This window comes from Cucurbita maxima, unplaced genomic scaffold (genome assembly GCF_002738345.1).
Source record: "Cucurbita maxima cultivar Rimu unplaced genomic scaffold, Cmax_1.0 Cma_Scf00007, whole genome shotgun sequence".
NCBI classification, from domain to species: Eukaryota; Viridiplantae; Streptophyta; class Magnoliopsida; order Cucurbitales; family Cucurbitaceae; genus Cucurbita; species Cucurbita maxima.
In genome coordinates this window covers 5032945-5048449 of record NW_019272023.1, presented here as the reverse complement: position 1 = coordinate 5048449, position 15505 = coordinate 5032945, and the positions used below count along the sequence as shown (strand labels likewise).

Below are 15505 nucleotides of genomic sequence, written 5' to 3'. Positions count from 1 at the left end.
CCCCCCCCCCCCCCCCACCCACCCACCCACCACACACAAAAAAATCTCTGCCTCATCTCCTCATCCATATTCCATCTTTTCCCAAGGGTCGGCCGCTTTCTCCATCATTTCAATTCTTCTCACAGAAGTCAAATGAGAAGTCTAAAACTCCCTTTATTTCTCCCCCTGAACATCAACCTCTCCATTCCCCACTTTAACCACTTTTTCAAAAGAAGAGGTTAGTAGTGTCAAGTGTGGGGGGATTTCCCCGACTTGTGAGAAGATCTTTTTGTCTTTGGTCAACTTTAGTGCAACGTCCCCACAGGTCCCCTAGAGTTTGAGATCACTTGAAACCAAACCAAAGCCTTCGAAAGTTGTCTTTTTCTAACAGAGTTCCTTCTCTCAGCCACTTAGTAGTGAACTCCTCAAAACCTATAATCCATAACTGCAGTTGTATCCTTAGAAATCTTCCCTAACTCCTTCAGTCACCACCTTTTAACCCAAATCTCTAGAAATAAAACATATTGTAACCCTCCCCATAAGAGTATCTCCATCTCCGGCTCTTACAAGGAGAGAGAACTGAGCTTATATATTTTCAAAGTCACACAGTTCATTCTTTGAGATTTTTTCTTATTAAAAAAAAGCAATGAGGAAAAATAAGCACACCTCGGTATGTATTTGCGACACCAGAGACCCTTCTTTGAGTTCGAGGTTTGGAATCAAATATTTAATTGCATCTGCTCGCTGAAGATTTTCTAAGCAGTTTGGATCTGTTGATAGATGATTTATACACTTCAATATCTACAAAATGAGAAACAAATGGAAGCAACATTAGCGGAAAGTAGAAACCAACTTAAAAATAACCAGACCAATGAATGTATGAATGAAAAGATTCAATCTCACGTACCTTCAAGAGAATTGGGGGCTCTACCCTATTGAACATTTGGAAAAGGCGATTAAGCAAGCTTTGGCTACACATATATGACTTAACAGTTGTATCTGCCTGAGCAAACTCAAGCAAAAGATCAGCTACCTTCGCCAGGTATTCCCTTGCTACATCAGCATTCAAAGTTGAAACCATGTGCGAAAGAAGTCCAGAAGATGTTGCACTCCCTGGTCTAGCATTTAATACACCTGAACCTGAAAGTACCCCAGATGCTGTCTGTGAAGCAATTCCAGATGTGGATGCAGCCCCTTCATTGGAAACCTGGGGTCCTACCTTCTTGGCCACCGCTTTAAGAGAAACCTTAGAAGTGGGGTCAAGGTTTCCATTGTCTTTTCCACGTTGAGAAACATCTGGGATGAAAAGAATCACAATAAGGTCCTTTGAAAGATACTCTCCAGCTACTCAAAATATTCTCATGAGAATGGAATATGTGCAGCGCCAAAATTGATCAAAGTGAAATTTTAATACCTGTGAGTTACGTCTAGGAAGCTTTCAAAATATTTATTAATCACTAGCCCCATAAATGTTTTGTTCCTTATGACCGTTTAACTTATAAAGGACATGCAAGAAAAGCTCTCTGAAAATTGTTAAGATGCCCAAATAGGGCTTGTCCCCCAAATATTTGTAGTGCACCTAAGTTTAATCACTATTTCTATGAGAAAATTCAATAATTAGGCAACTTGATAATATAACTCCATTACACACATAATTGATCTGTCTTGTTAAAAGGAAGAAAGAAACAGGGACATAAACAGAGATATTCACCAGCGAATTCTGCCATTAAGAAATCAGGCTCCCCATTCATCTTCTTTTCATTTGATGCATGCAATAGTGGCATTATAGTTTCATGCCTTTCCAATCCAGAAAGGTGGCGCATGTACTCGAGCTGACCAGAAAAATGTCGAGACGGGGGTTCTTTGTCCAACAGACTTAGAAGGGGCCGAACTTGCTCTTGCTGGGTAGCTGCCAATGCTGTAGGAAATCCATTAGCTACAGGTTCCACTAATTTTGGAGGCCTATCTGTGGAAGTCCTGTTAGAGTTGGCCATCCTCTCAGGTCTCCATCTATCTACATTTTCATGTTCTTTAGAAGCAGAGACATAAGGTTCCTTGGTTGCTAAATTTACAACTTTATCCAAAGATGCTAGCTCTGACGGTTTAGATCCCAAGGCTTCATTTGTGGTATTGCTAGATTGAGGCCTATCAGCATCTGTGAAAAACTGTCGGTGATCAGATTGATTGGCATCTGATCTTTGAGAATGTGAAGTTGAAGCCCTAGAAGGTTCTGGTGTTCCAGTAGACAGGTGATGATCAACCATTCCATGCCTGACCTTCAAAAGATCAGGCTGATCAGGCACAGGAAATGAGGCCTCGTACTGACTGAATATAGGGTGGCTAGGGTCTAGTTGACCTGATCGTGGTCGTTGAGGTAAACCATCAACTGGATATCCTGCCCCGACTGTTATGGAAGCTAAGCGAGTTGCCTCGTTCAAGCTGTAGAGGGTGTTAATGAGCCTAAGCAGGATTCCACTTTTTGCAGCTATACGACAGAAACCATTTCTAAGAGTGGAACGCTGCAGTTTAAAGATCTGCCACATCCCATCAATAGCTAGGTGAACCATGTCCCTAGAAATACAATATTTATAAGTATGTGTAAGAAAAGAAAAGTTATAAAATTTAATGCCAAATAAAGGATCCGCACACACATCAAATGGCAATGAATTTAATTTACAAATGACCAAAAAAGCTAAATACTAAACGAGCAATTGATTAAACAATAAACATCAAAACTGGGAGAATCTGGATCAATGGTGAAAAACGCAGATATGCGTGACAGATCACAGTTGCTTCAATTTTAACTCAGGAACTCACTGAAACACTTGATTATTAAGACTTTAAAATGGATAAACGTCAGCTCCAGATAAGAATTTTTATTTCATGTTATAGTTCGACTTCTTCATTCTAGGTTTGATCTTCATCTCATGGAAGTACTTACTTCATATCAAAAGAAACAAGGTTCAACAATATTATGCATATACTACGTAAAATTCTGCTCCATTTTTTATTGATTGTATAAAGTTCTCAAAAACACAATCCCCAGTACTGCAAGCACTAATTGGTTAAACCCTATGCCTTCGATTATTATAAATGCTCAACTGTTGCAAAATGATATTTACGTACCTGTACTTTGCATAGTCAGCCTCTAGAAAGCTTACTAATACAGGTATTCCACGGCAAGCAACGAACATTTGCAATGTCAAAGAGCTGAATTTTTTTTTTTTTTTTTTTCCAAACAAATCATTGGTAAGAGGAGCACTAAAAAAAAAAAAAAAAAAACCAAATCCTTTTGCGGTCATAATAATACAACAAATTAAAACTTCAAACCTTGATTGACAAAGCTGCTGAAAGAAATAAGCTGCTTCCATACGAACCTCTCGGGGACGATCAGGAACCGCAAAGCCCATAACCAGAGGAATCTGATGTTTATACACGTAAATGACCAATATTGAAGTTCATTCACTAGTTCTTCAAAAGATAAATCAGAAGGGGAAAAGTATAATCATGAACGACTCGAGAGGCTAAAAGATACATTAGATTATAATAGAATATATAATGTGATATATCTTACAAAGAAATTGGAAATTTTATTTTTTTATTCACAATTTTTTCTGATAAAAAAATTGGATGTAGCACTCAGCTAATTACAAGGAAACCCTATCACACATATGATAGAAATAGCGAGTACAATAAATGAAACTAACAACCACCATCAGATAACCAGCCATATATTCCTGATCCAAGAATAGAAGCTTCATTGTTCACTGAATATTCAAGCACACAGATTGAAATGCCTTACTCCAGTACTCAAGCAATAATAAGTATTCAAGTTCAAAATGGTATTGCGTAAAGTTGCATAAATGAACATAAATGTCAAAAGAAATTTAAACCAACTGAATAAATTGGTTTAGCGATGTTGTACCAATGGCAGTGCTTAAACATTATTTGATGAACAAGCTAGATGGAAATATTATTTGATAGTTACTTACTAGACCAACAAGACATGCATTCTCCTGGAAGTCAACGTTATCCTTAACAATCTGATTTATAAGCTGGAGCACTGAACATATAATCTGCAATATAGGAAAAAAGGAAAGTTCTATAAAGTGGGATAAAGCAAACAAAAAATCATGTAAAAAAATGAGGAAAATATAAAAACCATACACGAGTTTTAGGAACTTCAAGCAGCTCTGTTAATGGGAGTAGACCATGTTGCGTAATATAAACAATTTTCTGCTCAGGCCTTTGATGAAAGATAGCAATCAGTTTTTGACAGGCAGATACAATTACATCTTCGGGTTCATCAGGTCTCAATGACCCAGCTAATCTGCCAAATTCAACAGCCTACCAACAGGGAAAAAAAAAAAAAAAGGATAAGAAATGGAAAACTGTAATCCCTATTCATGTGTAAGTAAAAGAAACTATACACTTCTCATTAGGAGTATACATAATTGTACAAACAAGAAAAAAAAAATAACTGAAAAGTCAATTCTTATATGACATTCATAAAGAACCAGAATGTATGGACTTCCTAGAGTCGAAAGAACTGAGTACCTGCAAGGGAAAAAGGTTTTCTCCGGATAACTTCTCATCAAAAACCTGATTATAAGAATTACATAAGTATCAATGGTGGAGGCAATTTAAAGAATATTCTAACACTAACCCTAGTAGTATACTGTAATATACATACCAAACCATCAATATCAATATCATCATCCTTTAAAACACCCATCACTAGTCGAAGCAGGTCACCCCCACTGCTTGCCTGTCCCATTTCATTTTCCATTTGCTTTTGAGCAATTGTAGCCCTCAATTTTGTGGCCAGGTCATTTTTTCCAACATCATTTACTGGCAGATAACCCATGTTTGATTGTAGGGTAGATAGAGATGTTGATGCTTCAGCCGCTTGATCCCCAGAGAGCTTATCTAAAGGTTGAAATAAATCATCTAAGGAAGCATCTCCCGGAGTGTCACTAAATTTACTCAGCTCATTTCCTCCCAAAGCAATTGACATCTTTGACACCTTCAAAAGTAACCATGCACCAATTTATAAGTTCCTTCTTTTTTGTGCGTGCGCATGTGTGTGTGTGGTGGGGGGGTGCTTAAAGATAATTTCAGGTCTTTAAATTCATGAATGATTGATCCTAACATGGAATCAACAAAAATTCAAATTAACCACACAAATTCAATTCTAAAGAAACATATGATTAAAAAAAACATTGGAATCAAATATCTGATATATTTCCTAATTTTTTTTATAAGAAACAAAAGTGAGATGCATTAGAAAAGAAGGGAAAATAGCCTAAGGGTCGCCCACAAAATTATCAAAGGAGAGTCTTGATATTGTTAATTATCATGAAGAGGCAATAGTTTTACAAAAATAATTCCAGTAGTTAGAGCACCATTAAGAAGTAATATGTTATACACTATAATAAGAAGAGCTCGAACTGGACAATTCCAAGGAACCTTTGGCCTTTAAAAGCCAAAAGAATACAAATGTCAATATATTTTCTTAGTAGTATTATAATTAAAAAATATTTACTACATTATAACTCATACTGAATTTGATGCACAAATAGGACTATGGAGAGGACGGGGTACATGGTCAATAATACGGTAGAATAGATTCAGCAAACTGAATACCAACCTTGAGAATTCAAGAATGGAAAAATGTAAAGGTGGGAAAAAAGCTAAATAAAAAAAAAAAAAAACTAAGTCAAACAAATTGTATAAATTATCTGAGACAGCTAGAGTTTGCTAGATGGCTAGAAACAAAAGAACATTAATAGCAAGAGGCTGAAAATTTTTCAGAGAGGAAGTAGGTCTCTCATAATAAATCTAGCAAAAGTAACTTAAGCAAAAGATCATGAAGAAAAATTTAACTAACACTGATGTCAACTCATCTTTTTATAAGTAACAAACCTAAGGAATCAACACTGTACCTTTTGAAAACTATTGTCCTGACTTTCAGGTTCAAAACCAAATGAACTATTTCCAGATGTTGAAATTTCTTTCTCTCCATGTTGTCTAGCAGCGTCTTCCCTTAGTTCTGTTGATGGCACATCACCATTCATTATCACTTCATCACGGGCTCTACCATGAGATTCATGAAACTCAATTGGCTCAGAGGTAGCAATTCTGCCAGAACCAGTTAGAAGAGATGAATTTTCATGAATGGATAAGGTAGGAACTTGATCCAATAGGGTGTCATCTTCCAGACTTTCTGCTTCCTCAACAGAATTAGGCCCTGAAGCAAAATTTTTTTGGGACTTGCTCATATCAGTGACAACATCTGATGACAACTCCTTCCTGGAATCCTGGAATAATGACTACCCAACTTACCATAGAGATGCAAAAATTCAAAAGCAACTTTGAAGAAGAGACAGTTGTTGAATTCATAAACAAAGTAACTCTATATTATACAATCCTCACGGCTTTAAAATCAGAATCAGTCACTTCATTTTTTTCTGCTGAAGGGCCTTCACAAGAGGTTTGATCGTCTCCATTAGAAATTTCTGCTTCAATTGATCCATCTAGTTGAGTGTTTCTGCCACAAGGAAAAGGGTTTAAACGATTAGGGTCATACTCAATTCTTTCTACAATGTCCATAGACAAAGTACTTCGTTTTAGATAAATTTTATTATTTATGGAAGTTTTAAGTATCCCAGTGTGAAATGGCATGGATCTTCTTCTGCATAAATTTCATACAAAATCTTTTATCTCTGAAAATTAATTCTAGTGTTAAACTGTTATGCCCAGATATTGTCCCAAATTACAAAAATCTTGATAAGGGAAGTGGTCATACCTGGCTCTCTCAGGGCAGTGACCTATGACCTAACCTAAATATCCACACTGCCCAAAGTTCTACCCCCCAACACATTTTTTTTAAAGGTACCAGGCATGATCCAATGAACAGCATTGACAGGGCAGAAAAACGGAGATGAAAAACTAGCATCTAAGGCCCTGTCTGATGACCATATTGTTTTTTATTTTCTGTTTTTGAAAATTATACTTATTTTCTTGCCATTTTTCTGGTAAGCTTTTCACCTTACTAAACATTTGAATTTTGAGTCAAATTGAAACAACAAAATTAAGTTTTAAAAAATTACTTTTTTTAGCCAACAAAATTTGACTTTATTTTTTAAGCAAATTTAATTTTCAAAAACAGAAAACCAAAACAAAATGTCTATCAAATGGAGTCTAAATTTCTAAATACTCCTTTTTATTTCAAACTATTGGAGTCCAAACATGTTCCTGACAGAACATACCCAAAAAGTTGATAATAATAGTAAGCCGTCTTTCATTTCCATAGAATTTTAATTATATATTTAAAAAAGTCAGTGACTACCTTAATGTGCCACTATGACGAAGAGAAGAATGCAAGGCCCGTCGACAGTTCTGAATCCATGGATGAGAAAGCAAAGTTTTTGCATCGGGCCTTTGCCTGGCATCCTGCACAAAGAGGACATCAAACTGCTCATCCACTACAAAATAGACTAACAAAGAGATGTATTTCCTTCCATTTCAAAGAAGATACAACCAACAAGAAGAATACCAAAGCCTTAAACTTGAAGTTATAAAGTAGATAAAATCACACAGTAGACACAGACCATCCATAACAAAACAAAATACTTTAGAGATTACTTTATAAAAAATCCACGATTACATAGCCTGGTATAATTGGTAAATCATTTAACAAGAATGCTTTTTGTATAGACTTTTCTTTTTTTAAAAAAGAAAATCCAGTTTTGTTGTCCTCAAAGGAAGCTTATTCATGTTTTCCTCTGAACCACTACCTGCACTGATACATTCTACAAATTTACTAGTACTGGTTTAGCGCGTTCGAGTATCCTGATCCCCTCAGAATCATCTCACCTGGAAGTTTTCAAGCCGGATGCAGAGAGGCCAAACTTCTTTTACAATCCAGACAAGCCTATAGTTCATAGAGATATGCATTCAACTGGTCTTAAGAAGTTATCACTACACAGAAAAATATGAATTTATATGCGACCTGCACAAGTATTCTATGTCAGCAGGACCAGAATTATCACCCACGCCATGATATTGGAGTTAACTTTATTCCAAGGGAAGTAATCTTCTTCTAGGGACAAATCTCGTTAGATGAGAAAATTTGACAGGTGGGATGCTACCAGCTTGTGGCAGATCCAGTTGAGATGTACCTTCAACTCCTTTATTAATTTATTTTATTTCCTTTCCCATAAACAACAATCGTTTCATTAAGAAAGATAAAAGTAAAAGGTATGTATCCGAATGCATGTGATATCTTTTGTCAATTACAAGGATGGAATTTATAACAGTGATGTTGACTTTCGATTTTAATCACCTAAGGTCTTAAATACGTTCTTTTAGCTTTGTTTCTTGACAGTAGAGGACACTCTGTATGGTTATCACATGCCTGAAGTGCATTGCAAACACTGCTTGTCATAGCTAACAGACATGGAGTTTAAAAGACCCGTGCAATATCATATTTTTGGCCTTTTCACACACCTTGTAGAATTTCCTAAAGCCACAGATAAAACTTTAAAGGTTGTACAAAAGAAAAGAAAAGCCCTTATTTTTTTTTCTGGAGAGAGAAAAAATAATAAACCAACCCCTTAAAGCAGATGATCAAACATGTAATTTAATTTCTTCAATTATAGAAATCCTGGCAAACCTTCTTAAAGCACTGGCGTAAGAAATCTGTGATATCTGGTGATAAGCTATCCGGAATTGGAGGATGCTTGTCCTGAAGATTGTGAATAATACAGTGACAACAAAAGGAAAAGATTTATCAGCAAGGTCAATGTCCAAATAATCAATAAATGTTTACATCATGAACAAAATAAAAACATTGGCTTCTCACTTACAAGCAATTGCCCACCTAGAGTTTGGTGTTGTTTATTTTTTAAACATGAAACAAAATTTTCATTGATAACTGGAAAGATACAAACAAGTAAACAGCAAAAAAGACAATCATAATAATGAAAAAAAAAAAAAAAATCTGACAAAAAAGCAACATCCCAAGGAATCTTACAAGAACTATAATTACAAAGGTAAATTTCTATCAATACGATTACAGAAAGCTATTCCACTGAGCAATGAGAGGATAAACTATAATTACAAGAAGGGGCTCAATTTACACGACATATTTGAGCTTTGTATCTTGTACTTCGTCATAGAAATATGAGAATCCATCTTGAGCCAATAAGAAACAGAGAGAGGAATCTTGAAATGAACTCCCATGGTCCCGATAAACTTCCTAGAAGGAATTTGACAGATAACAAAATTCATGAATGGACTAGATTGCAATTGGAAATTGACTCCCTTGTTCCCGACAATAGGAGGGATCTAAGATAGTGGAGCCTTAATAGAAGTGGGGAGATTAACGTGATTCTTTCATCCTTTCAATGGAAATCAGAGGTCAAACATCCCTTGGGTGCTAACCACGAAATTTGGAAAGCAAAATTCATAAAAAGGGAAAGTGTTCCCTTTGATGATTTCACCCAATAAATGGTCTGGTAACTCTTCTCCAAAGAGCATTTCAGTTCTGAATGAATCTTCATAACCATTTCATCCTAGGTGCAACCATCAGGGTGTATCACAAATTTCCCCAAAGGCTCCAGTATCAGAAGACTGGCTCAACATTGGTAAAGGTAACGTCCCCTTTCTTTTCTAGAATTTCAAAGTAGAAAATGGCCACGGTAACTCTTCTCTAAAGAAGATTTTAGTTCTGAATGAATCTCCATAACCCTTTTCATCAAAAGGTGCAACATTCCTCTATTTGAAGGATACAACCAAGAGGCCACCATAAATGGAGGGTGGTAAAGAGGCCCATTTCCAAGTAACCAGATGAGAACCTGGTCCACACCTACCACCATTCCTCAAGTCCGCAATCAAATTCTCCAAAAAGTTGACTTTGACGAGGCATAAAGAAGAGAAAGATTGTAAATGAGCAAACTGTTTAAAACCAACTGAGCCAATGTCAACCTTCTGCATATTGAGATTTGCAAACTCTTACATTTATCTAGTTTGGCTCTAAGTTTATCCACCATCGGCTCCCAGAAAACAACATCCAATGATTACCCAAAGGGGAAAACCGAGGAACAAAAAAAGCATAATTTTTATCCTACACCCCAGGTAGTTAACCACCATATCCATCTCATGCAAGCTTATGTTAGTCCCAATCACTGAAGTTTTGGATATATTTAGAGACAAGCCCAAGCCCAACTAAGATGGTATGATAACTTGAGCCCATGAAGCACACACATACATGTGATTGAGAAACATAATAATGGAGTTATGGCAAGCAATTAAAAGAAACAACTACCATGGTATGAAATGAAAAAAATTTACTCTAAGAAAAGACAGTACACAACATCAATAATCCAAAAGTGGCAAAAATAGAATTCATTATACCTGTACGATGCGAAACAGAGCTGGCATAGGTTGTAGATCATAATATGGAGGTACACATGTAAGTAGTTCGATCACAGTACATCCAACACTCCATATGTCAGAAGCAGCACAAACTCCTGACATTTCAATAACCTGTAACGAAAGTAACATCAAAAGGTTGTCAAGTAAAACTTTTTAGAACCAAAGAAAAAGTTAGAACGAACTATCTCAAGCTTAGTTCACTAAGGTAAAGTTTCAAGGCATTTAGGAACCCGTCACTACTCTGTTGGCCATTCAAATGAAACTTCAAAATTTTCAGTCAGTGTAAGAAACCTAAAAAACTTTATACACAAAAATGAAAGCGAAATCTCAACATGTAGAAATTAATTCATACCTCAGGAGCCATCCAGTAAGGTGTTCCAACAACTGAATGAGTATTAACATCAGCCTCTGTTAATTTTGTCGCAACACCAAAATCAGCAAGTTTCACGAGACCCTGTATATAGGCAATCACCTTTCAAATTTTATACACCATAAAAGAGGAAAGCATCATGGATCCAAGCATGGGACAAGGAACACAACATTTTTTTACAATAAGAACTGTAATCTAACTTCATAATAACGACGAACTTCATAATAAATGAAAACACAACTACGTAGAGGGTTTGTATAACAGAAAACCACTTGATAAGAGTGCAACCACATCGCTTAACACATGAAAATGCTCAAGAAAAATGGTTTTTAAATTCTGTTCAACTAATTGGAAGTGAAACATTTCCTACACAGCAAAAATGACTCAGTTTAGTAACAGAAAATGGTCATGGTTCTATTTTATCTCACAAAATATAATAAAAATGTAAACCCCTTTATGCAACAATCACTTGTTTCATCCAGTTTCTCCATGGCCCAAATGTTGCTGGGATACATGAATACTCTGACCTCGTCACCCATGGACTTTGGCGGCAGATAGACTTGAACTTTGCTCTAACAATAAGTCACACCAACATAAACATTGTGAAATCTAATTGATACGTGGGGAAGTGCTGAATTTAGTAGTTAACAAATACAAGTTAGTTTTGAGTTCTTCAAAATCCAAGGAATGGAGTTCTAGATTCCTTTAAATGAGTTTACGATTTTTTTTTTTGAGTTCAACAATAATGTCAACAAATTTTAGTGAGGGAGGTATAGCTTTGTCACTTTTCAAATACATATGAATAGGTGTTTCTTCATCAAAGTCCAACTAAGACGTAGGAAAAGAAGAACATAGACTTTGATAATGATTTAGTTAATCTACAAGGTTCAATTCAATGTTTCCTTCCCACGTCACATCCCAATATCCTCATTTTTTATTTTATTTTATTTATTTATTTATTTTTTTGGGCTAAGAAACCACATTTTCATCAAGAAAAATGAAAGAATATACACGGCATACAAAAAACCAAGTCTGAATAAAAGGGGTTTGTTGCTAACTACATAGTCAGACTCTAATCCAAAAGAACAAAACTAAGCTCATAATTACAAAAGAGCCTAGTAATGAACACCCGCAAAGAGACGTTATATTGAGCCACCTCCCTAACATCCTCACAAGATATCTTGACCTGTCTAAAACTCCCCTCACTGCAAATGTTCCACAAAAATTGTAAAAAGACTACTTAGTCACAAAACTTTGCCCTTCTCCCTAAAGAGAGAAATCAAGAGCACAATCCAGGAAAAAAAGACTGAGATCCTCCTCGTGTCGAGAATACACCTTTGCATGAACAAGATGTTAACTCTCCCATGTAAAATCTACCACAAAAATACCTTAACTTTTGGAATTTTAATCTTCTAGACAGAGGCAAAAGCAAGGTCAATGAGGGAGGGAGTGATACGAAATAAGGTGTCTCAATCATGCCACAAATGCTTCATGGAGGATGACAAGATTGTACCCTACATGTTTGAATATAGGGAGGTATGATTATTTTCAATTTTAGAGTATTATTTTTAATTTACAATAGTTAGTGGTCATTATGGTATTGATAGAGATGAGAGTTACAACCTTTCAATTGACCATAGATTACTCTAAGGTTTGTTGCTTTAGTAGGATGATTTTGAATATTAAAATGAAAGTTGCATATTATGCTTCTTAAACCATGAGCTTGTTCATTTGCTATTCTTGTGTTTAGATTTGCATGCTAGAGTCATTCAAGTAGTCTTGATCAAGCAACCTTATAGAGTGATTCGAATCACAAGTTTAGAAATGAGTTTTCTTTACTCTTGATCTTGATCATCAAGGTAATCCGTTCCAAAAACTTTTCTTGGGTTGATTCTTTGTTGTTTTGGGGGTTCTTGGATAATTTAGATCTAAAGGTCTTGTTCTTCAATTAGATTGATACATAAAATCCCAAAAATTTCATAACATTTGGGTATTAGCGCTTTAGATTCTAGATCGGATATATGTTTCTGTTGTTGTTGTTTGTTTCTTATTTTCATTCTGAAATTTTCTTATTCTTTTTCATCACATCACATTCTGCCCAATCATTAAGAAAACATTATTTTTGTTATTCTTTTAATGTTTTTTTCGTCATGTTCTAAAACTTTGTATTTTATGAGATTTGGGTTGCATAAAGGAGAAAAATATGTACTTTGATAAAGATGTGAGGAAAAGTTCATTTTCTTATCTATTTTTGCATTCTTTGCAACATGTCACAAAGGAGATCAACCAAATTTATGTTTAATCAAGCACAAAGTTGCATGTCATGAATTTGTTCCTTCGCATTTCTTGTGTTTAGATTTGCATGCTAGAGTCATTCAAGTAGTCTTGATCAAGCTATTTTGTGGAGTGATTCGAATCACGAATTAAAAACGAGTTTTCTTTACTCTTGACCTTGATCATGAAGGTAATTTGTTCCAAAACTTTTCTTTGGGTTGATTTTTTATCGTTATAAGGTTTTTGGATAATTTAGATCTAAAGGTCTTGTTCTTGAACAAGGTTGTTAGAATAAATCCCAAGAATTTCATAACAAGGAGGGAGGGAAGACAAAATATGAAAGAAGGAATCACAAGAGGAACTCCTAGAAAGGTCAAGGGACAAACTTAATATCCCTACTTCGTAAAACCGCAAACTTGTCAGGAGAAAGAAAAAGAAAACCCACCACATCTACTACCTCTCTATCAGTCAAAGGTCTTTGAAAACTTAAAGAGATTGAGGAAGAAATATTTGAGGAAGGCACCATAGAGGCCAACATGATGCAGCCTATTGTTCGAGACGCAATAGAACTATAAAAAGAACAAAGAGACTCCTTCCGACCTTTAAGAAATGTTCTCCAATAGAACAAGTGAAATTAAGAGAAAAGAAAAAGAAATGAGATGATATAGCTTTCCAAAGGTTTTTACAAGGGCTTCTCCACCTAAATCATCAACGGACAACTCAAAAGGACAAGGGTCATACCTACTCACCATCACTTTAAACCACAGCATGGTAGACTACATGACAAGTGTCACAATCATTTTGCTAGGTAGGCCTCATTACATAGTCCTAGACTTCCAATTTCCACACGCTTCACACCAACTCACACTAGACCAAGTGTGACCCTCTACCTCATTCATCCCTTCCCAAGAGAAATTCTTGATCACACTCTTAATTTTCTTGATTATCCCAATCAAAGTTTGAAGTGAGATATGGCTTAACTTCGAATCCCACTTAGCATCAACTGAATAACAGTAAGTCTCCCCATTTAAAGAGGAAGACTTTTTTCCAAGTAGTCAACCTTTTTTTTAAAAAAAAAAATATTTTCTACCACGGCATCCCAAAATGCCGACTCCTGGAATTACCACCCAGAGGCAATCATAAGAGGAAGGGAACTAACACACTTCACAACCCACCATAAAGGCTTTATTAATCTTAGCCCTATTAATCTTAAACCCATAAATTACTTCTAAAAACAAGAAAAATCGATTAAGATCAACAAAACAAAAGAATTTTCCCAACTTGAATGAAAAAAGAATTGTCAACCACAAGCGGAAGACAAGAGAGATGAACTATCTCCTTACCCACCTTTAAGCCCTAGATCTTTCCTTCCTCCACTCCCATCAACACTAAAACCACTAAGAGAAAAAGAAAAGACGGTAAAACATCCCCTTGTTCGCGGCAGCCTGTGTTTTCAAAACACAAAGCACACCTTAAGGCGACAAACCCCTTGATCACCTCAAGGCGAGAGGTGACAAAAGAAGAAGCCTGAATGAAGCAAGGCAAAATAAATACAATAAATAGAGCATACACAGTATGAAATCAAAATATCAGAACCTTAAAGATAACAAATAGTAAAAACATGAAAATGTAAAATACATTCAACATAATTGAGCACATGCCCTCATTGACGAAGGCGCCAATAAGCATGTGACAAAGCAATCGGGCAATGGCGCTTGCTTGGGGTTGCCTAAACATTATTGGAGGCATCTCATAGGAAGGATCTTACCTTTATACTTACTGTTCACATAAATGGAAAAGTTAATAGGCTAATACAGCTCCACATCCAAGCTTGCCATTTGAACCAAAACCTTTCTTCTCCAAAAATTTCAAATGCACATGTTTATATGCTTTCTCAAAATCAATATTAAAGACCACACCCATTTGTTTCCTCCCTTTGTAGTCCTCAATGACTTCATTTACAATTAACACGTTGTCTAGAATTTTCCTCAACACAATGAAGGCTCCCTGAGCATTGGAAATGGAACAAGGGCTCTTAATCTCTTAGTTAAGACGTTGGTGATAATCTTCTATAATCTTGTGATTAGACTAATAGGTCTAAAGTTTTGTACCTCATTGGCCTTCTCTTTCTTAGGAATAAGGAACACAGAAGTTTCATTCATCTCTACATCAATTATATTTTTTTCCTGAAACTCATAGAACACCTTCCAAAAGGTCCTTTTGTATAAAATCCCAATGTACATCTTTCCTGAAACTCACCGATCACCTACCAAAAGTTCTTTACCTTATTGGCCTTCTCTTTCTTAGGAATAAGGCACACAGAAGTTTCACTCATCCCTGCAATTATATTTCTTTCCTGAAACTCACAGAACACTTTCCAAAGGTCCTTTTTGTATAAAATTCCAGTCATTCTGAAAAAGAAAGAAAAAAAAAAAAAAAAAA

At 35.7% G+C, this 15505-nt stretch overlaps 1 protein-coding gene across 1 annotated transcript in view; it reads right to left on the bottom strand.

Annotated features, from left to right (window-relative positions):
- Positions 1-15505, bottom strand: part of LOC111482083 (MAP3K epsilon protein kinase 1-like) — a 26971-nt gene that overhangs the window by 5519 nt on the left and 5947 nt on the right. The window contains exons 7-21 of the mRNA XM_023127724.1: positions 10772-10873; positions 10399-10530; positions 8657-8728; positions 7331-7434; positions 6415-6529; positions 5925-6299; positions 4673-5005; positions 4537-4581; positions 4147-4326; positions 3972-4055; positions 3310-3401; positions 3106-3189; positions 1691-2550; positions 887-1275; positions 646-780 (exon numbers count right to left, since the gene is read on the bottom strand). Coding sequence (XP_022983492.1) covers positions 646-780; positions 887-1275; positions 1691-2550; positions 3106-3189; positions 3310-3401; positions 3972-4055; positions 4147-4326; positions 4537-4581; positions 4673-5005; positions 5925-6299; positions 6415-6529; positions 7331-7434; positions 8657-8728; positions 10399-10530; positions 10772-10873 — 3102 coding nt within the window. The remainder of the gene's footprint in view (positions 1-645; positions 781-886; positions 1276-1690; positions 2551-3105; positions 3190-3309; positions 3402-3971; positions 4056-4146; positions 4327-4536; positions 4582-4672; positions 5006-5924; positions 6300-6414; positions 6530-7330; positions 7435-8656; positions 8729-10398; positions 10531-10771; positions 10874-15505) is intronic.